The sequence below is a fragment of the Pleurodeles waltl genome, chromosome 11 (assembly GCF_031143425.1).
Source record: "Pleurodeles waltl isolate 20211129_DDA chromosome 11, aPleWal1.hap1.20221129, whole genome shotgun sequence".
Taxonomy (NCBI): domain Eukaryota; kingdom Metazoa; phylum Chordata; class Amphibia; order Caudata; family Salamandridae; genus Pleurodeles; species Pleurodeles waltl.
This window is the reverse complement of record NC_090450.1, coordinates 865,568,683-865,591,733: the sequence shown is the minus strand read 5'-3', so window position 1 is coordinate 865,591,733 and position 23,051 is coordinate 865,568,683. Positions and strand designations below refer to the sequence as shown.

Here is a 23,051-nt window from a genome sequence, read left to right as displayed (position 1 = left end):
GCCATAGCTCCATCTTCCTTGCAATGGAGGTGTGCTGCACCTGTGATCCAAATAGCTGTGGCTCTAACCGGATGATTACCTCCACCATGACCCTGAGCTCCTCCTCTGAAAACCTGGGGTGTCTTTGAGGTGCCATGATGTGGTGTAGGTGATGTGTGAGGTGCTGTCTGTTGTGATGTGTGGGGGGATGTGTTGGTGTGTGTTGTTTGAGGTGCATGGATGTTGTATGGGTGATGGTGTTGTGTGTCTGTGGATGCTGGTGTTGTGTTTGCTAATCTCTCTCTCTGGGCTTCTTCCATATTTCTTTGTTGTAAGGGTTTGTGGGTAATGTGGGTGTGTGTTTTATAGTGCTGTGGGTGTGTGGTGTGTGTGTATGTGTATCAGGTGTGTGTGTATTTTGAATTGTCCAATGTGGTTGTGTTTTGTTAACGTGTGTGTATTTTGAGCGCGGCGGTGTGTACCACCAATTGATTACCGTGGTTGAAAGACCGCCGCGTTGATTCATGGGTCGTGATAATGTGGGCGTATTCTTGTTAGCGTGACGGTGTAGGTTTTGGTATCGCCAGTTTATCACTGACCTTTGGTGTGGCAGACTTGTGAGGGTGTCTGTATTGTGGCGGATTCTGAGATGTGGGTCGTAATACCTGTAGCGGAATTCCGCCGCCGCAACGGTATGGTGGCGGTCTTCAGCACGGCGGAAAGCTGGATTTACCACTAGCGTTGTAATGAGGGCCAATGTGTCTTGAGCTTTGCCATGTCTTCGGTAATACCTAGTTTGAAATTTTAGTATTTTCTTTTCTTGTCTTCTTTTGTTTTGTTCTAAGTTCTTTTTGGTGTAATAGAGTTGGTAAGGGAGATGTGTTATGTCTTACCTTGCAATAAGCTGACAGAGTCCTTGGTGTTCCACTAAGAACTCTGCCAATTGTAAGGTTCTTTGGAAAGTGATGGGAACTCTGCCAGCTAAGGTTCTGTGTCAGTTGGTGGAGATCTGGGGGACTTGTGGCCTGTTTTGGTTGGTGGTTCCTTATTAAACTTCTTCCCATCAAGCTTGTATGTGTAGCTGTCATTATAACAGACGGTCTCGCCTCAGTCGAGGAGGGTGCAGATGTCGTCTGTGGCGAGGAGGAGGGCGGTCTCAGTGCTATGGTGGCTTCTGCATCCTGACTGAGAGGAGTCCAGAATGTTGTTGGCTTCCAGGAAGGTGGTGTGCAATCTTTGTGGATGATCTTGTAACCGTCTGGGATGGCAATGGTGATGTCTGCAGCCGAGGAGCGGTTAAGCATGTTTCTGTGAGGAAGCCGACATCCAGGGATGCGATGTCGATGAGGTTCGATGGCGTGCCTGTAGATGGAGCGAGTATTGATCAGGATACATCTAAGGCTGTGTTCTGCTTTTTGGGTCCTCGGGGTGGGCTTGAGTGATGGAGGTTGGTGAGTTTGCAGTGGCGACAGGTGAAAGGTCCCTTGGTGTTTCTTGGAGATGCCTGCTTACAGTAGTTTTCGTGTAATGGGTTGAGTGCAATGAGCGCTGCTGGTGTGTAGCATTGGTGGGTGAGAGGTCCAGGGGTCCTGGTGCTGGTCGCGGTCGGGTCACGGACGGGCGCAGACAGGCTTGCATGAGGCACGCCAGTGGCACGGCTGCACAGTGGCCACCATTAAGTTGGAAGGTGGGAGGAGAGGACAGCTGGGAGGCGGGAGCGGTGCGAAAAGGGGGCGGGCCGCGGGGCAGCAGCGGCAGGGGGAATGCAAGAGAGGAGGGGCGGGCTGCAGGGGCAGCAGCGGGGGGAGAATGCAAGAGAGGAGAGGGCGAGAGAATGAGAAGAGTGAGGAGAAAAACGAGGAAAATAGAGGGAAGCGCAGAAAGCGAAAAGGCACAGAGACAGCACACTAAAAGAAAAAGAAGGAGAAAAGGGAAAGAGGCAAAGAAAGAGGAAAGCACCGAAGTGAAAGGCACAAAAACAGCACACTAAAGAAAAAAGAGGAGAAAAGAGAAAAGTGGTAGAGGGCAGCCCAGCAGAAGAGCAGAGCTCTCCCACTAGACACCAGGGATGAGGCGCAGGCATAACCTTTGTAAATTCCTAACTGGACTTTTCTTGCCACATAAATTGAAAATGAAAAGTAAGACAATTGACATAAGCGAGCCGACTCAAAGAGCCATGGCCGCCATGAGCATGAGCACGAAGGAGAGACACAAAAAGAAAAAGAAGTTCCCTCACAATCAAAAATACTGGCAATCATGCAATTATCTTTGTAACAGGGGCAGTCTGCAAGGCGGTATCAAAACCGCCCCAAGGAGGGACAAATTTAATGCATTTACCAATGATGATGAAGGATTTTTGAAAGGCAAGCTCACGAACGAGTGAATGTGATGAGCGTGTGGTGGGCGTGGTTAAAAGCCCACAATACTTACAACAGGTCAAAGTGCTTGCGCAATCGCCCTCAAAACTTAAAACTGCATTTCTTCAGAACCGCAGAATACAGATGAATTATCCGTGGGGCATTGCTGAGCAGGTCAATTGAGGAGTTTGTAGTTGTAAACTTCTGGTTTTCAATGCCATCTTGATTTCCTTTTTTAACAACTTTATTTAAAGTTTTAGTTCCACAACACGCGAGACAGAAAACAGAAAATAAGTCCAACCGCAATATGATCGTTTTTATCTTAAGTTGACTTTGAGCCACTATCATCTCTAACCTATAGGATGGAGTTTGGCAGAGAGATACGTGCTCCAGAAAACACCATTTAGCAGTATGAATGAATGCCATGAGGAAGGCAACTATCAAGACCTTTAACAGGGCCACATTAAGCTGGGCAAGGAAATCATCAGTTAAGTGTGTCATGTGGACGGTCCCTCCCCAGCCACAATAATCAGTTATGGAGGTGGGTGCCAGTGCATAACAGATAATTGTCAAAAGGAGGGAGCCCAGACCACTTCGTATTAGGTCAGTCAGTGTTGTATAGTCTCTGGTGGTTTCTCCATGGTAAATGGCCAGCCTTCAGCTCACTAAGGGGCATATTTACAAGGAACTGGCGCATCGGCTCCGATGGAGCAGTTTCCTTGGGTCGCCCTGTGCCCCCCCTAACGACACCATGGCACATGTTAGCACAGTAGCGGCACATTTTTTTATGCTATTGTGCCGCTTTGCTGGATTAGCGCCAAACATTTTGATGCCAGTCCAGCAAAGTTTGGCCAGGCCCATAGGAAATAGCAAATTTCACTGCGCTATATTTTGGGCCTCTCTGCTGGAGACTGCCCCCCCTTGCATACATTATACCTGGCGCAGGTATAATATGGTGCAAGGGTTTACAAAGTGGTGCAAAGCATGCATTGCACCACTTTGTGAATATGGCACAGGGTGAGGGCCTGTTTAGCGCCGTCATAGCATAAAGAGAAATGATGCTACAGTGGCGCTAAGGGGCGCAAAGGGAGATTTACAAGGAACTGGCACATCGCGGCACTGCGCCAGTTCTGAAACGCAGGGATGCAACGTATTTACAGAAATACAGCACACCCCTGTGTTTCCCCTAGCGCTGACACTAAATTTAGCTGCCATCCCCAACACAGGCATCCTTGCACCAGAGTGCAAGGGTGCCTGCATTGAAGGGAATGATTGTTTCATGTGCAGGAAGGTGTCCCTTCCTGCATATAAACAATCTACAATGGTGATTTGACACTTCTATGTGTGCTGCAGAATGCAGCACACATAGAAGTAGCAAATCGTCATTATTGAATGATTGTTTATGTGCAGGAATGTGTCCCTTCCTGCACAGAAAAAAACAATCATTCATGGCATTTCGCTTTTTCTATGTGTGCTGCCGAATGCCCACCAATATTTATCTGAAACCCTTCAATGCTGACCCTATGCAAACGTGTTACTAGGGATAAAATAGGCTCCTGCTCCATTGGGCCTTTCATGCACACTAACCTGTATTGCTGTGCCAAGGTTGTCTGGGGTTGGGGGAACGATCTTGATATGACCAGCCTCCCCCATCAGACACACCCAGCAACCAAAAGCTGTTGGTGTGGGTATCAGGAAGGGGGAAGGAAGGATATGGTGGTACCAGCAGTTCTTGATTGTGAAGCACACTTTTGGGATTCCCAGAATTAGGTTGGTTTACTCTGCCTATGTCTCCCCCAGTAGACGCTTTCATCAGTTCCCTAGACAACAATGTAACAATTAAACATCATACTTTACAATATAAATAGAAATTTCAGTTCTTATGGAGTTTTTTGTAATTCCCAGTTGATTTCGCACTCACGTCATTAACTATCCGACGGGGTTAAAAAGAAACTGTTCAGTGCTAAGGCTCAATAGCTTATTTCTTCACTAGATCAAGTTCCTTCCTAAATTATTAACCAGGTAGCTGATTGGCAGAAAAGAGAGAGTGACACCAAATAAACTACTTTGTTTGCGCAATTATGTTTTTGCGAAGCAGCTGGGTTTGTTGTTGCTTTTTAAACTGGAGCTCGACAACCGACTTCAAACGAACAATTGTTCCGGAAGGGTTTGTTTCTTTGCCTTCTCGAAGAGAAGTCCTTTCAGACTTTGTCCTCTGAAACTCTTGGAATGTTTTAGAATACTGTTCATGTTTTTTGTATAGTAAAAACAAATGTGGCTAACCGTTCTTTGCTTTGATGCAGGTTCTGACTACCTGATGGGTTGACAGGATTTTCAGGAAGTGGATTCCAGAAGCATGCATGATGCAAGGGTGGCTGCGATGCAGGCAGGATTGTTTTTGTGAGGGAAGAGCACAAAAACAATCCTTAGAGGCGTTTTCCTCTTTCTAAATATGCTGCTGAATGCAGCACACTTAGAAAGAGGAAACAAGGAGGAGAAATAAAGATAGTTCTCCTAGATGTCCTCCCCCCCCACACCGGAAGACATAACCTTTTGACACATTCTCAGGTTTATCAATTTTTCTATATCTGAGTGCCCAAAAAACATGGTTGAATGCAGGGGGACACCGAAACGTCACCCATGAAACGCCTTCCTAGCGCATAGTAATGCAAGGCAGCGACTTGTTAAAATTAAATATTGTTATTAGGCATTAGCCATGTGGAGTGCACTGATTTCTTAGCATGGGAGGGCTATGAGTTGACAAGTTACAATCGTATAAGTATATATTTCAGAAAAAAGATCAGTGTATAGTTAGCAATTTCAGTAATGAAACTATGTTACAGATGAAATCATGTTTCAAGTACATTTTCCAAAAGTTTCTATAAACAAAGTTGCTAGAAGACGGGGTTGACTGGTTGCTATGTTGCATGTATTAACTTTAAATCACTGGTGCGACAAAGATGTCAGCTTGTGGGGGCAATCATAATTTATCAATTAAGGAGCTAAGAATCCAGGCTTATTCAAGATAGAGGAATATGCATTTGTTATGACTAGTTGTTACTGCCATGTGACTTTGTTACTTTTAATTCAACAATAGTGTGCCCGTATCCAAATTTCTTACAAAGTATCCACGTATAATCAATCCATTAAGTAGGATGTGGATAGCACAACAGTGTGTTACCGGGCAGTACACATGCTGGTGGCTATGTTAGGTGTATTTTATGATAATATATCTTTTAACAAGAATACACACTTTAATACATCTAGTTGTTATCATGGACTTGTCACTTTATTCTTTTCATTTTAACAATAGCCTAACCACATCTAAAGTCTTGATGCACAGTCAAAAATCAAAGTAGGGCATGAATAACGTTGAACTGCTGGGCAATACGGATGTCAGTGACCATCTGAAGTGTTTTTGTGAGAATATATTGGTTAGCGATTACGTGCAATTGCAACAGAATTATGTTTTATTCCTAAAATATTGGTTAACTGAACAATGTGTTGTTGACAGTGCTGCAATATAGATACAGGATCATTTAGTTCTTATTATGTGTTTTTAATCTATTAGAAATAAGTTGGCATACCTTTGTTATTTGCAGCCTTGAGAAAGTCTATATTGGGATGAAATGCGTCAGCTGTCAAAAACTGGTTGTGATGGGTGATTTTACCCTTATATATTTTCGATAACAACAATAAAGATTGAAAACTGCACAGAAATCAAGACTCTCTAAAATACTTACACTCATGGGCTCATTGTCTACCTGAAAAGAAATTTAATGTTATGAGATTGCTTAGTGTACACACATTTGTTTGAAGTTATAGTAATCCTAAATGCCACAACACAGCTATTAGAGTGCCTGGGGAAATAAGATCAAATCAATCCCCACCCCTCCCTTTGGTAGCCAACACCATCTTCAAAACCAGCTGCATCTTTGAAAGAGTCATCACAACCAGCACCACTGCTTACCTTTCTGGCAAGCTCACCGTCTCCGGAGGTTCTCGGCACACCAGCAGCCAGGACATCATCAGAATGCACACTAAGAAGTGTAAATAAATGAAAAACAAGGAAGGAGACCTTTTTCATCTATGCACATAAGTTCTGGAACAACATCCCTGTATCTATCAGTTCTGCCAAAAAGATGCTCCAATTTAGAAGAGTTGAAGACTCACTTCTTTAGAGAACACTACACCACAATGCATTAACTGTTCCTAACACTGATTTCTCTCTCATCAGGCATTGACTTGCTGCTAGGTTTTTGACAATCAAAGTGCTCTGCTGCTTTGTGGACAAGTTTTCACTATAGCAATACTATATACATACATAAAGACATAGTACTTATATTATCACTATTTTGGACCACAATATTGCCTTTATCAGTATTTGGTACTCTACATCATAAATATGTAAATTTGATATTTTTGATGTCAGTATTTTGACATAAATATTTTTCTACCACAATATTTTTATGGTAGATATTTTCATGTACATCCATTTGCATTTGGACTAAACCATCTAGAATGTGGTGAGGTCACCTAGAATGAGTAGGCTGTAGTGCACTGGAAGGTGCCCGGGAGCATTTGGAGAAAACAGCCTTACAGCGCAGCCAATCCACTGATAGTAGCTCTATGAGCAAATAAACAAACTGTGATGGGAAAAACAGAAGAATGTGTGTTGATTTTTCTAACCTCATTAAAAAAATTGGCTTTACAGACAATCATCACTGAACATCTCCAATGAGTTGGTAACCTCTGGGGAAGCATAGGTCTTCAGCGTGGTTATTCTATTGTCTATGTATCATCAGATGTTGCAGGATGTGTTCAAGCCATTGAAATAATTTCTAAAACCTCTGCAGTGTATTTCTTGGACTGGATGCTTTTTGGATTAACGTCTGGCGAAACATATTTCCTGATGGGTCAGAAAGAGAATGTTGGAGGGTTTTAAAGAAATTGGAGAATAGTGGTCTTGTGGTAAGAAGAGAGAAATTTCAGCTTTTGGTTGGCACAGTGTTATACTTAAGGTATGTTGAAGGGATCAGTCATAAATTAGATCTTGTTGAATCAATAGGTAAAGCACTGGTTCATGAGGATAAAGATCAAATATGCTAATTTGTGGGACTAGATAAATTTGAAGATCTTTGGGAATTCCGCAAGAATTTGTTAAATTCTGTTATAGTCCTGAAATAGAAATCTGAGAGGTATCTTTTCACTCTAAAATGTCAGAAAGCTTCTGTCACATTCATAGAGGAGATGGATGAATGTCTGCATTGGGCCATTTTGACACTATTAAGAAAATTGTAAGGACAGTAGATGCTAGTCTGCAAGAATTTGGTGCAGTGCTATCCCAGATCAAAAACTGGGGGTGAGAGGGTGGTGGTGTTTGCCTGTCATTCTCTCAAAGGGGCTTAAGGCAACTACTCCATACCTGAGAGGGAGGCACTGGCCTGTACATGAACTACTCATCAATTCAAATTTATTTTTTCTGTAGGGTTTACCATTTCGGGTGAGAAGTTGCAATTGCCTGCTTATCAATGTGTTTTCTTGAAAATAAAGAAACAGAGCCACACTTGAGAACAGCAGGTAGATAGGAGCAATGACAGAGCTGAATTGTACTATGGATTATCTTGCAAGGTCAATGAACAAGACTTCTGGTTCTGTTTCCCGATTGCCCATAGCTGGTAATAGTTTTGTCAATGAATTGAGGCCAGTTTTGTGAGTTTGTGAATGAGCTGTGGCAAAAGCAGAGAAGAGTGAGGCAGTGAGGGGAGACAGTATATTAAACTAGGTGAAGCAGTTAACAGTTGATGGGTGGCCTAATGCAGTAGTTTTACTGATGCAGAGCTTCGAGAGATAAACTTTGTGCTCTGTAAGCAGAGTTGTGTGGGAAAGACAGGTGATTGTTATCTGTAAGTATAAGAGAAAAAGTGGTTTATTTGGCTCAGGAGGGTCATCCTGGAAGGACACTGACCACCAAGCACATTTGAGAAGTATATTGGTGGCTCAAAATTAATCAGATGGTGGAAGGTGTAAAAAGAGTGCCTTCTCTATGCACAAAATGACAAAAGTAAGGTGGTTAGACAAACTCCGTTGCCAATGGAAGTTCCAGACCAGTGGTCTGTGTTAGGGATAGATATTGTGGGCCCATATACTCTCTTTAGAGAGGTTTGCCAGTTTGCTAAAGGGCTATACTATGAGATGAGTAGTTGTGTGGGATCTCTGTCATCACCAACACTGTTGTAGAGTTTATGAGAGGCAATTGCCCAGCTGCGTAACTGGTGTTCCTCCTTTGATTACAATGAAGGGGTTGTCGTGCACCAAGGAAAGTACATTCTGGTCGAATTTTGTTTGAAGGAAAAAAGTGACAGAAAACGAACATCAGAAGTTTTGGTGTTGATTTGCTAAGAGTGACAAAATTAAGCAAGTTAATTTGTGAGTGAGTGATGAAGATTTGGGAGAAAGGGTGGCACATGTTCCCTTGGGTTTTCCACAATTATTAATATCACAAGGAATGTTATGGTGGTGATGAGCACAGGATACATGAGGAGCATATCCATATTACTCAAATCCAGTCTTGGGAATGGTCCGAATGAAGAGATTATTTCACAGGAGCAAAACTGGAAGATCTTAGCTGTATGGCGTTTGTAACCAAGCGCAGTCAGAACGGTCCTACTTGGATTATGTGGAATCTTAACATTTCTTCATTTGATGTCACTTTGGACTTACAAAGCAAAGGTGCACTATGTTTTGTGTGTAATGTGCATCTGGTTTATTTATTCTTACTGGTCTCTATTTTATTCTTATGGGCTCTAAATCTCCCTTGCCTTTCTACTTTAAAAAAAAATACTTTTCTTATTACATCCACTAATGGCATGTATGTTTTGTTGAATATATGTTCTACATTGATTAATATGTGAGGGATATGTTATGGTTTGCACCTTGAGCAGAGCATCTAGAAAATGAGGATGTCACTGAGACCTCATTGGGAGTATACTGCCCAGAACTTTAGTAGTTGTTCACACACGCTTTTGTGGATGCCCTGAGAGCTGCCCATCTAACAATGATGAGGATACAGCGGGGAGGCCATTCATTTTACTTCTGTGCTTCTGACAGTGCTTGTGTGAAGAGTTGAGGCGGAGGAGAAGTCTTTGCACCCTCTGCGCACGGTGACTGACCTACAGAGGATAACTGGCATGCTCCCCCTCTGAGACCTTGCCACTGGAGAGTGTGAAACACACCCAGGGGGAGGTGGCGCAGGGGAACAACAGGACCCCCCTTTTTTTTTATTGAAACCTACTGAGCAGGAGAAGAGCTGGGGAGGGTCTTTAGCAGGAGAGATAGCTGCCGTGGCAGAGACTCATATAGTGGCCCCCACCCTGCCTCCAGCCTGCGCTGATGGCACGCCTGTAGCCATTAGAACCCCAAAGGTTCCACACGGAGAGAGTCCCATTGATTAAGTGGGGCCTATGCGGATGCCCAGAAAACCGAGACGGTGATACTTGCCCCCTGATGAGCATCCATGCCTGTCCAGAGCATCGCAGGGCTACCGGAGTCCACCCCCAGACCTGCTCCATACTGCTGGTAGAGAGCTGGTAGAGAGCTGTGTAACTGCAGGAACGTGGAGGGACACATGTGGAGGACTCCAGACGATGGCTTCCACTTGGAGCACACTGATGCCTAATTGCCTCCCAGATCCACTGTGGGAGAGTCCCCTGAAGTGGATGACCAGCATGCTGGAGCGGACCTGACATACACACAGACCAGCTAGCGAAGACAATTTCTAAGGTCATGGGCCCCAGCTCTGAGACAAAGGGTAAGGCAACCCACAAGCGTGAATTGGACACTGGAGGATCAACCAGACCTGATGATCCATCAAACAGCCTGCCGCTGTCCCAGGGGGAGTATCTGGGAGGACCCACTCTAGAGGACACTCTGCAGGCAATAACAGCCTTCGGTGCGGAGGAGTAGAGGGAACAGAGGAGGGTGGTAGAAGTGGTAGCAACCATGAGCAGAAGACGTCCTGACTTTCCAGCCTCACAGGTAGAGAGTAGAGGCTCAGGACTTAGACTCAGACAGTTGCCCTGTCTCCACAGTGGCCTCGAATAACGAACTGCCAGCGGTCACCCTCCATGATGACCTCTTCTGAGACTGAGGGTTGTAAACTGTAAGACTATTGCTGACTGACAAGGAGGGTTGTGAGTCCCCTGGCATAGTTTCTAAAAAAGATACCTAATTGATGATTGCACATTTGGGGACTAGATGATATCCCTCTGCAGTGCTGGATGGGGGGAGTCAGGGAGGCCCAGTTGATTGGTCATTACCCCCAATAGCTAGCTCTTTCAGTGGGTACCTCCATGAAGGATTGTTACATGGTTATATGTTTGGATGGGTAGTGTTTGGCTGCTTGTCCTGGGGAGGGGGAATTTGGATGTTACAGTTGGTTGTTTAAGGGACATTTTATGCTGAGTGCCCCACACAGTTTTAGTATTCTCTATCGTAGGGAAAGATTCCTAGATCAAAGCCATTCCTGAGAGTGCTCCAGGGTAGCCACCTCTAGGTGTAATGTGAAGGCGACCGCTGAGTCCTAAAAAAATCTAACTTGGAACATTAGGGGGATGCCTGCAATGGCCTAGAGACACAAGTTTTTTTCATTTTTTAACAGGTGGGGTGTGCAAATTGTGCTTCTGCAGGAGGTGCACCTGGTGGGCAAGAAGGTGGTTGCTTTGCAGCGCCGATGGAGAGGCCAAGCCTATTACACAATCTTCTCAGCCTACACCAGAGGGGTGCTGCTATGGATTTGCCCCAGAGTCCCCTTTCAACATACTGGGTGCTTCATATACCCGGATAGCCACTTCATGGTGGTCACTGGGTGTTTCGATTGTAGCCATATTACCATCGGACTGAATATGAATCACACAGTGTTCCTTGCAGATCTCTCCCAGACATTGGCCCACCTATATGGTGGGCTCTATTATAATAGGAGGGGATTACAATTGTGTAGTCAACCCAGATCTTGATCACTCATACCGTACACTTCCAGACTCTCCCACTGTTAGGGTGGCCGGGGCACTTCTCTGCGTGACTGGGGTGGTGGGGGATCCTGGACTCGTGGCATCTTCACCACCCAAGGGAACAGGATTACTCATTCTTTTCTGCTCTGTACCAACTGTATGTCACTTGGACGCAGTGCTCTGTTCACCAGATGTTCACAAGTGAATCCACACCACAGAATATTTATCACATACTATATCTGACCACAATTCCCTCTTGGTGGGTCTTGAGTGGGGGAGAAGGCGCCTCCTTGTACCCTCCTGGCGCCTGTGCCCAGAAACATTGGAGGACCTGATCTTCCAGGATGCCATAGGGATGGCTCTCTGACAATATCTTGAAGAGAACACTGGAACCACTGCATCACCTCAGCTAGAATGGTTTGCACTTAAGGTGGTCCTTAGGGGCCAGTGTATCTCGGAATCAGTGGGAGTCTTTAGGACTCTCCTATAGGAGGTATTGTCCTCTGAGGCAACACTGCACGCCTGGGAACAGCACCAACCTGGACACCCAGAATTGTGTGCTGAACTGCTAGCTGCCAAAGAAATAGTGGCCACGAATGTAGTGCGATTGTGTGGCTTTGATTATTGAACTACATGGTGTTTGTGCACGCAGAAAGAGACTGCACCAGAACCTTCCTGCCATGGCTGGCAGATCTGGCCAAACGAGGTTCAGTGTTTGTAGAACTAGATGACAACAGGGGATCCAGAGCGCATGGCCAGGAAGATATTAATCGTCTACTCTGTTAGTATTCACTACCCTCTACCGCAGTGGATTGAAAGATGCTGGAGTGGATATTGAAACTTTCCTGGCTCCTCTGACTCTTCCTACGCTTTCTCCCGATGAGGCTACTCTGCTGGGTGGGGACATCACACTGCAGGAGATCTGAGCTGCTATTAAAACTATGTCTCAGAACGAGGCTCATGGCATGGATGGCCTGCCGGTCGAGTTCTGTTCTACCTATTTGGATACCTTGGCCCCTACCTTGGTAGACCTTTTCAAAGTAGCCAAGGACACTGGATGGCTCCCACAGTCAACACAAGAAGCACTCATTGTGCCCCTACGTAAACCAGGGAAAGCAGCACACAACAAGAAGTCCTATCGACCACTGTTGATGCTGAACACTGTCTATAAAATCTTAGGCAGGATCCTGGCAACTCGCCTCCGTCTCCATATGCCCACTCTAATACAGAATGAGACCAAGCAGGTGTCATCCTAGGCTGAAATACAGCACTCAATATTCCAAGGTTTTTTCGATTCTGAGAGCCACTACATATGATAAGGCAGAGGCGGATGGTAGACATAGAAAAGGCTTTTATATGGGGTGATGATGCACTTGGGTCTTGGGCATGATTTTGTAGCTTGGACCTGATTACTGTATACCAACCTCTCCGCCAGAGTTGCTATATAATAGAACAAGGCACGAGACGGGGTTGCCCGCTGTCCCTCCCCCCCCCATTATTGACCCTGGCCATGGAGCTGCTGGCTTGCTGTGCTAGAACGGGAATTATCTAGCAGGGCATAGCAACAGGTGATCAGGTCCACTATATCATACTCTATGCAGACAACTTATTGCTCTTCCTGCAGCACGCGGGATTGGTGCTGGCGAAGGCTCGAGAGCACTTGGAGCAGTTTGGTTCTTTGTCGGGTGTGCAAGTTAATTGACCGAAATCCTGTTTGTTCCTGAGCATCCTCTTAGGGCTCTACCAGAGGGCCCGATGTCACTGCAGTGGGAACCTAGATATCTTCCATAGTTGGGGGTTTGTGTTTACCACAGCCCTACTGATATCTTGGAGGGTAATAAGGGAAATGCCATGTGAGCCCTCTGGACCAGTGTCAATTTCTGTCATACTCTGCCGCTATCTGTAGCAGGGAGAGCAGTGTTACTGAAAATGTCACCCTCCCTCGCCTCTTGTATCTCTTTGGGGCGCTCTCGATCTGGATCCCCAATTCCTTTTTCTGGGACATAGATGAAATCATTATGGAATTCCTTTGGGGCTCAGGCCATAGAACAGTGGCACTGGCAGCACTCGGCGGGCGATGACTGAGGGTGGCCTGGCTGTACCTGACTATGAGGGTTACTACTCAGTAGTGTATCTGCAATGGCTAATGCAGTGGGTGGCCTGTTGACTCACTGGGGAAGAATGAAATCCCAGCACATACCACACTAACGCACACTGGCTAGAGTACTCCTCCAGCTACCAGCCCTCAGAGCAGATGATGCCGTGGAACTCCAGGTCTTGCGCTGTTGATAGAATAGGTGCCTGCAGAAGACATGAATACCATATTCCCCATACATCCCAATGACATTTTTGTTAGTGCTCCCACATGAGGGTGACTGGCAGGGACTGATAGAGTGTGTAGCAGCGGAGCCATCAACGATGGGCACACTCTTCAAAGCCGATGTGTTCCTCCTGTTTGAAAAATTCTGTCTGCAATTTGATGTACCTCAGGGTCATTTTCTTCTAAATAGGGCAGTAAGGGATGTAATTTTCAGACATTGGAGGGCAGGCGTGAAGGAGCTGCCACACATGGCGTGCTGTCAGTATCTAGTTACCTCAGCTGTATTCTTTAAAGAAATCACCTGCTTATATAGACTGCTGCGAGGAGACATGATGCTCCCTTTGACTTCACTGAGAGCCAGATAGGAGGAAATCCTGGGTATTGATCTTCCTGACAGGGATTGGGAAAAATTCCTTGAACACGCCCCCAAGGCCACAAGGAATGCTAGGTTCCAACAAATTAACTTTTATGCATTGCACAGGGCGTATCTTGCACCAGGCAGGATCAACAGATACTTTACGCAGACTGATGCAAAAAGCCCCCATTGCAGTGAGGAAGGGGCCAAATTTCTCCATGTGTTCTGGCACTGTCCGGATCTGACTAGCTAATGGGAGGGCCTAGTGGGGACACTGGTGGAGGTGACTCAGAGAGGGTTCACATGCAACCCAGCCCACTGCCTCCTGAGTTGGTTCCCATAGACGGCAAAGACTAAGGTCACAAGCAAATTTCAAGATCTGGCCTTTGTCTTAGCCAAACGAGAGACAGCCAGGAACTGGAAGGTCCCTAGGGGGCCCCAATTGGACACATGGAGGAGAGAGATGATTAAGTGGGCTGGATATGAGAGTGAGGTGAGACTATGGAAGACGAAGAGGGGTCAAGGCGCCCTTGAGGCAGCCCTGGCGTGGGAGGCCTTGGTGAACGGACTGCAACACCCAGACCCCCGTCCCCTGAAGAGCCATAATTCAGCCCCCTTGCTTTCTCTGACACGTTTTCAGGGTAGCCTCCACGCTGGGTGACATATAGTGACACTCCTGGATACGGCATGACCCATTCACCTGCACACTCCAAATACAGCAGTTAGACTTCCCTTTTTTAAGTGATCTTTCTCTCTCTCCAACGCGTGAGGGCACGCTCGGGGCATGCACCAGGGGTGAGGGAGAGACTCGGGTGGGCACAATTACTCTTCACAGGAAGGTGGAGAGGATGGTCATGTTGGGGGCGGGGCACATCGAACACTACTAGCTAAGAATCTCTTGTTATTCTTGAGCATGATGAGCGGAGACCTATTGCCTTATGATTGGAAGCTAATACACAACGTGATGGCGATGACTTGTAATAGAACTATACAATGTAGTAATGGAGTAATGGATGTGCCCTGTGGGGTTGTTGTTTCACTGTTGCAAATTCCAATAATATCTGTTTAAAATCAAACTACACACATGTACACACGCAACAAACACTTTAAAAAAAAAAAATTTGCAGGGCCTGCAGCAGTGATATCGGGTGGCAGAGGGGAGCTTCTGAGTCAGCCAAGGAGGGGAGGTAGCAGACCCTTACTCATCACAGAGTGGGATGGTGTCCGTGAGATTTGGTGACCCCACCACACTCTGTGACGAGGCGTCACTGATGAACAATTGGCCCAGGGCAGTTCAGGACTTAAAACTGAAGCATCCAAGCCCATGTCTATCTGTGATGCGCCCCCCTCGGGACAGTGGACCTTGAGACACTTTGCTGAGCAGAGGAGGTCATAATCACATGGCTGTGAAATCCTCAGTCCGGAAAAAGTCCAGCTCAGGCAGCCAGGTGCCTGTTGCATTTAATGCATGTACAAAGCCTGGTTGGCTGACCTGAACATAATGATTGTCAGGCTCAAGTTTGTTCAGCCTGACAGACACTCTTCATGTGTGCAAAAAGGTGGGTGGAGGGGGGGCGGAGGAGGGGTGGGCCCCTCCACACTTATAGACGGGCTGCATCTGCTACCTGATGTAATGTAACGCAAGGCAGCACTATGCACTGCCGTGCATAATAATTTTTTTCCACAAAGCCATGCAAATAGGGATTTGCACAGCTGTGTAAATTCCAAAACAGGTTTTGCTTCTGGACTGTGCCAAAAAGTGATAAATCCTGATGCAAAATCTAAGTAAATCTGGGCCAAGTTGTGTGCCTATATCCAGAAGTTTCGTACATGCTTCATATGACACTTCATATAATTCATATCGTAAAGACAGCAGAGCTGAAATGTGGTATTGGGTTAGCTTTATCATGGGATTTGGATGAACACCATTGGTACATAGACCATGGAAGACCCAAACTCTGTCTATGAGGGAGAATCGCAGTAGTGAAGAGATGGATTGTGCAGATGAGAGAAATATAATAGATTTCTTTGCAATGAAAGAAAAACTTGCCCAGCCTTTACATATACCCAGTTCATTCAGTGATCAAGGAGAATCAAAGCAGAGCAACGATTATTCAGTGCACAATGATGATCTTTGTGGAAATGATTTAAACTAACATCCTCCTGGGGAATAATTCAGTCCACATCGTTCAGCTGCCATGATGCTTTCTTGAATACTGGAGCGAATGATCTCTGTCTTTATTTCATTTAAATTGTAGCGCCCAATGATGGGCAGGAAGCAGGAGAGCATTACGGTGATGATGGCCATCATGAAGCCCCAGCCCAGCTTGCATTGGCCACTGTTGTACGCCCAGGTAGAGCCGCATGCCTCCATTGCGAACGGTGAGTCCAAGCTGAAGGGGAATATCAGGAGCCCTAGGACTGTGACAACCACTGATAAACACAAGACCAAAAACAATGAGTCAGCAATGTTTTGCAAGGTATACACACCAAATTCTCTAATAAAACTGGTAATTTTGAAATAATCAATTACAATTTTAAAAGAACAACAGATTTAGGCACTCGGAATTAAGGTATTGATTTCTGCTTTAGATATGACTACTTTAAATATTCATAACTTTTGGCAGGCTATTCTTAGACGCTAATCCTGCTGATTAGATTTCAGTTCTTAAGCTGAACTTGGCAGCAGCATCGTCTACGTTAGTGTAGTCTGTTTGTTGTGAAAGAGTGATCTCTTTCTGGGTAAGTACCATTGTCACATTTGAGAAGATTTTCTCCTTGCTCAAGAATCTTGAAACTGTCTTATGCTGGCAAAAGCCCTTGTTTATGAAGCTGAGTTGAATGTGTATATTTTCTAACTTCTTTGTTCTGCTTCTGATGCTGCACTACGCCTCTGAGGATCTGTTACTGCAGCGACTCCGTTGGATGTCGGTCAGGTTCTTAGGCCTCCACAAACCTGGTGCTCCACAAAATGGCTGGTCAGCAGCAGGGCCTTTTGCAGTGTCCCAAGAGGTGTGTTTGTTTCTCCCTGTCACTATTATGAGACATTTCTCATCTTAAAACGTGCCCCGTGGAGGAAATAGCCATTTGGAATGGAGAATAAGGTGCTACAGCTCAAATCCACAGAGGATAGGCAGAGGTGTCCTGGTACACATAGCTGCACCTCAACTCTCAGTTGTGCTAAGCGGAAGGAAATTCAAATGGATGAACTACATATCATTAGTGGTAGAGCGGAGACTTCGTCAACGATTTCTAAGGTTTTTGTGTAGGACACAGAAGGAATGTAAAGCCCAAGGCTTTTGGACCTGCCTAACTTCCGATTCATGCAAAAACAAATAATTTTGCACAAATGTAATTTAAGAGTCGGTTTGTATTTATTTTCAGAGGGATAGTCTGTGGGAGCATCTTACCAATTTTACCAGGGCCTGTCAAAAGCTGTCACTATTTGAATCGGTATGGTTCCTGGGATGACAAAGAACACTCAATACAACTTTTTCATAATAAATGGGAACTAGGGGAATTCGTTTTGGATTTACTCTACAAAAGCATAGCGCAAGAGGGAGACTGGGTACCTGCCTCAGATTAGCAAAGTGTATTGTTGACATTTCTGACGTTTTACAGTGATCCCTACATAAATGTAGCAGTGGTCTTTCAGCGGAGGCTTGCTTGAATGTGTAGAGGTGGTAGTATCAATATCCCACTATCAATTCAATCAACTTCTCCAAATAGTTGCAGAATTTCTCACTGGTTAAAGAAATGACCCTCTGAAGAGTCAGAAAGAAACTCCTGAGATCTAGCTGGTATTCCTGACAGCCAGTCTCATAGGGATAAGGGAATCTACCAGGCATGGCTGAGAGACGGGAGCAGAGGGTACAACTGCAAGAGAAAGTCTGCAGGGGTAACTCAACTTTAGTGATCTGTGAGGAGGGAACTGTCTAGGAGAGTGGGCTGGCTGGAGAAAAGTTGCAGAAGCCAGCCCAAGTGCTGGTGTGGGTCTCCATGAGTCCCCTCCTTAGTGTCTGGCATGCTACGCCAAAGATCTCAAGCTTGACTGCTGCTTGTGGTCACCTTGACTATGGGCGCATGACAGGAATGGACTTGCAAGTTGGAATGTTCCATCCTGAATCCCTCTGTGAACCTTTCATGCTGTACCAGTGAAGAAAATTATCACCTCTTCTTGCGGTCTTCGCTGAGCTGTGCCCCCAAGAACTTTGACAGGTGCTTGCATCAGCCATATCTATGTCCCGACTGGGACCCTAATGAATTTGCCTTTATTTTAGGTGGTCTCTCATCACCATTTGGGGGTTTGGGAATTGTGATTCAGCCATTTCCCGCGGTGTACTTGAAGAAGGAGTGAATATCAAGAACGTCCATCTGCCTGCTCTGGTGCAGTAGCACATGGGCACAACTAATATTGCATGAGAAGAGGAACAGAACATGTAAGAGAGCATGTAGGACTGAATCTGAGAGTTTAACTAGCCAGGAAAAGCACCAAGTGCCATGTGCACCGTACAAAAAGCAGATCTGTTGACTGATTAGTAACCTCTAGTGGAACTGGGACTGGGAATCAACAGAGGCCTGCTGAGGAAAATTAATAAAAAAATGTGCCACCTCCATTATGCACAATCTGAAGGTGACAGATAAGATATTTATCCTTATTGACAGATTAGATTTAAAAAGTCCAAACAACCAAATGGGGAAACTGAATTATATATAAAATTACAAGCTAATAAGCAATGGGAAGATTACCTGCCTCAGTGTTTTAGATGTTATTCGCCATCCTGTATGTACATTCTTAGAAACACCATACGCTACATACAAACTAGTATGTGTTTTGCATATGATCAGGGCATTTACACTATTGCTTACCCCCAAAGATTGACACAAAGAGGTAACCCATCTGGCTCTATGTTTTGAGAAAGCTGGACAAAAAACACAGAAAATGCTCATCCGAGCCCTCTGAGCAGCACCAGGCAGGACACACCTTGGACTTAGTGGCAGAGGGTGACAAGGCTAATGGAAGGAAGGGATCACTGACAGAATACAAGAAACAAAAATATTGTGTGGCCATAATATGTCAAAAATATCGAGGACCAAAATATTGAGAAGGTGAGGGCAAATAGGTAAATATAGATTTACAATTCTTAACTCCACATCTATGTACCTAAAATATATAAATATATGCATAGAGAGAGAAAGAGAGAGAGAGAGAGTGAGTGAGTTATGTAGTAAAACCTTGCTTGCCTATAGATACTTACCTTCACAATATCTGTGTCCTCAATATTCTTAACACAATATTTTGGTCCACAATATTTCTGTTTCCAATATTATGTCTAAATACTGTAAGGATGCCATATCTGAACGTCAAATACAGAGATCTTGAGAACAAAGGTTTAATGTAATCCAGAAATTCCTCAAGCTTGAATCCACACACTAGAAGCAAAAATGTGAAGGGACTGGCTACCCAGAGAAACAGAGGATTCTCTTTTTTCCATTAATTTTCTTCAGTGCCTATCCTTCACAGTGGTGGCTGAGGCTAGCAAACAGATGAAGGATTCTACCAGATATCACTCAGTTCTAGGTCTATCAAGGATGTTTCAACATAGTTCAACCAAACAATCCTAAAAGCATAGGGTTCACTAATGATATCACTAAGCACTTCATCTCTTCAGTCCACCATCTACGAAGCAGATACATGTATTTAGGTAAACCAAGCAAGACTGCATACCGATAATGCAAATTGTATGAGATACCTCCCCGGTTCACCAACCTATTCCATTTAACTAATTTTCCCTAACCTCTTCAAAAGGGAGTAACAAGTACCAGAGATCTTGTCGACATGAGTGCAGAAGGTAAGATCAGCAATGATAGTAACACAGACTTTTTGGCCATAATAGCAATAGCTGGGAGAGGACTAGGGGCCGTATTTATACTCTGGTTGCGCCGAATTTGCGTCGTTTTTTTCGACGCAAATTCGACGCTAAACTAACGCCAACTAACGCCATATTTATACTATGGCGTTAGACGCTTCGGGCGCCAAAGTGCCCGGAGTGTGCGTCATTTTTTAGCGTGAACCCCTTCCTTGCGTTAATGATATGCAAGGGAGGCGTTCCCGTCTTAAAAAATGACTCCCAGGCCTTTACGTGGTATTTATACTCCCGGGCAAAAATGACGCCCGGGAGTGGGCGTGGCCAAAAACGGCGCATTTGCGCCGCTTTTTAACGCCTGGGTCAGGCATGGCGTTAAGGGACAAGTGGGCTCAAAATGAGCCCAGAGTGCCCTCCCCTGCCCCCAGGGACCCCCCCTGCCACCCTTGCCCACCCCAGGAGGACACCCAAGGACGGAGGGACCCATCCCATGGACATTAAGGTAAGTTCAGGTAAGTATATATTTTTTTTTTTTTGTGGCATAGGGGGGCCTGATTTGTGCCCCCCTACATGCCACTATGCCCAATGACCATGCCCAGGGGACAGAAGTCCCCTGGGCATGGCCATTGGGCAAGGGGGCATGACTCCTATCTTTACAATGATAGGAGTCATGTTGATGGGGGATGGGTGTCGTTAAAAAATGGCGCAAGTCGGGTTAAGACGATTTTTTCGACGCAACCTGACTTGCCCCATTTTAAGACGCCCATACGCCATTTTCCCCCTACGCCGGCGCTGTCTGGTGTACGTGGTTTTTTTCCACGCACACCAGGCAGCGCCGGTCTGGTAGCGCCGGCTAACGCCATTCAATAAATACGGCGCCCGCATGGCGCTTCAGAATGGCGTTAGACGGCGCTAAATTTTTTGACGCTAAACTGCGTTAGCGCAGTTTTGCGTCAAAAAGTATAAATATGGCCCTAGGAGCCAGTGACTACCAAAGGGATGTTCATGTCTAAGGATGATTCCCTAGAACTATCACCTCTCTTTTAACAGCATTCAACATCAAAAGCTTATTGGTCATCAAAGTGTGACTGAAGCAAGGCACCCCTGAAGTTGGTAATCAAACGTGTGACTGAAGCAAGACATTCCTGAAGTTTAAGTGGGAAGTCAGTGTTACTACCACTTAGTTGTGTCAGGAATTTAATTGAACATCAAGGGCATAGTTAAAAAAATCAAAGTAAAAAAACAAATTAAAACAACTAAAGGGGTTAAATAAATGTTAGAGAGGGGTGTGGCCAAGATGCCGGCGCGCTAGGACATGCCTGTCCGAGCTCTGCCGCTCTGGCCTCCGTTGGGAGAGGAGCGGCTGGCCCCAAAAAGCGATCGAGGCCGCGGAGCGGCGTGGACGGCGGCCTGGGCCTTGAGGCGGGCCTTCCTCCGGCGGCTTCCTGGACCCGGCGACGGAGGGGCCGAGGGCCTTGAGGACTCGTTTTTGGGCCCCGCGAGCAGCGGGACCGCAGTGGGGGCTTCGGCCCCAGGACCTACGAGCTCTTTAGACGCGGAGGGCACCCCTGCAGGCATGATCGGGTCGGGGGCTAGAGACCGGCACCCCCCACCCTAGCGTGCATCTGTGGGACGGAGGAGAGGCCCGGGGTACCGGGCAAAAACATGGGAGGCCGTCGCTTTGCCCCAAAATTGCTATACTCACCCACTAGGAGCACAAGTAAGTGCGGGCTCCTGCATAAGGTGACAGGGGCTATAAAAGCGAAGCTTCGCAAGAGGTGGCCACCAAGTGCTGGGTCCAGGCGGAATATCTTACACAGTGACACCTTGCGTGCTCCCTTCCTTCTTGCATTCGGCCCTCATTTTAGGACATGATTATTAAATGTACAAGCTTGAATGTCCGTGGGCTCAATAACCCTACCAAGAGGCTAGCCATCCTGTCCGCCTTAGAGAGATCAGGGAGTCACATATGCCTGCTGCAGGAGACACACCTAATCCCAAAAGATACTTATCGTATGCACTCTAAGTGGTTACCCAGGCAGTTCTGGTCCTCGGCATCATCAAAGCATGCAGGGGTGGCGATACTACTAGCGCGCTCATTTCCTGGGGAAGTGGTATCAAAACTGCATGAGTTGCAAGGGAGGCTTCTGGCTATGCGAATGAGGCTGTTTTTTTTTTCCTTCACTGTTGCTTCCCTATACGCGCCTAATTCCCAGCAGGAAATCTTCCTAAAACAGGCTTTGACCCCGTTGTTGCAATCCCCTGATGCTGCCATTCTGGTGGGGGGCGATTTTAACCAGGTGATGGATGGTGATCTGGATCGTTCAGGTCACCGGTATGGGCAGACAGGGTCTATGACGGTGGCTGGTCGTCAGTGGTTGAGTGAGTGCGGCTTGGAGGATGTGTGGAGGAGGGCGCACCCCATGTTACGAAACTATTCCTTTTTCTCGGCAGCGACCAAGACATATGCAAACTGAACCTTTTCCTGGCCTTGCAGGAGTTTCTTCCCCAGGTCAGGGAGTCAGTGATTGAGCCTCATGCCCTGTCGGATCACGCCCCGGTTTCAGTTGAGGTTCACATGAATATGGAGCGCGTGGGCGCATCGGCGTGGCGATTTAGGGACTCAATGCTTCAGAATGGGGCAACAATAGAGGCGATTCGTAGGGCAATAATAGATTACCTTAGCCTTAATGACGATGGGACTACTTGCATGGCGACGCTGTGGGAGGCACTGAAAGCTGTATTGAGGTGTGAGGTGATGTCGCTGTCCTCTAGGGATAATAAAGCAAGGAGACTACTCAGAGAGGATTTAGAACAGCGAGTGAGGGGTTTGGAGCGTTCACATAAGCACACCGGTGCACCGAGAGTATGGCGAGAGCTTGAGAAAGTAAGGAAGCAGTTGAGGAGGTTGGACTGGGACAGGGCAGAGTACGCTGTAGTTCGCCTTAAGCATAAGTACTATATAGGAAGTAACAAATGTGGGAAGCTACTGGCACATCGGTTGCGAGCGCAGTGTGTGGTGTCAATGATAAAAATGGTTTGCTCTCCCTCGGGGGCGGAAGTGCGCACGAGCTACCAAATTGCGGAGGCTTTTGCGGAGTTCTATCGGGAACTCTATTGGGCTGAGGAGTCCCGTAATTCAACTCCGGAGGCCTTTCTAGAGGG

At 46.1% G+C, this 23,051-nt stretch overlaps 1 protein-coding gene across 1 annotated transcript in view; it reads right to left on the bottom strand.

The window, feature by feature from the left end:
• Nucleotides 1-1,141: 1,141 nt before the first annotated feature.
• The window catches only part of LHFPL7 (LHFPL tetraspan subfamily member 7), a 70,989-nt gene continuing 49,079 nt past the window's right edge, over nt 1,142-23,051 (bottom strand). The window contains exons 3-4 of the mRNA XM_069212702.1: nt 16,177-16,452; nt 1,142-1,341 (exon numbers count right to left, since the gene is read on the bottom strand). Of these exons, the coding sequence (XP_069068803.1) occupies nt 1,142-1,341; nt 16,177-16,452 (476 nt within the window). The remainder of the gene's footprint in view (nt 1,342-16,176; nt 16,453-23,051) is intronic.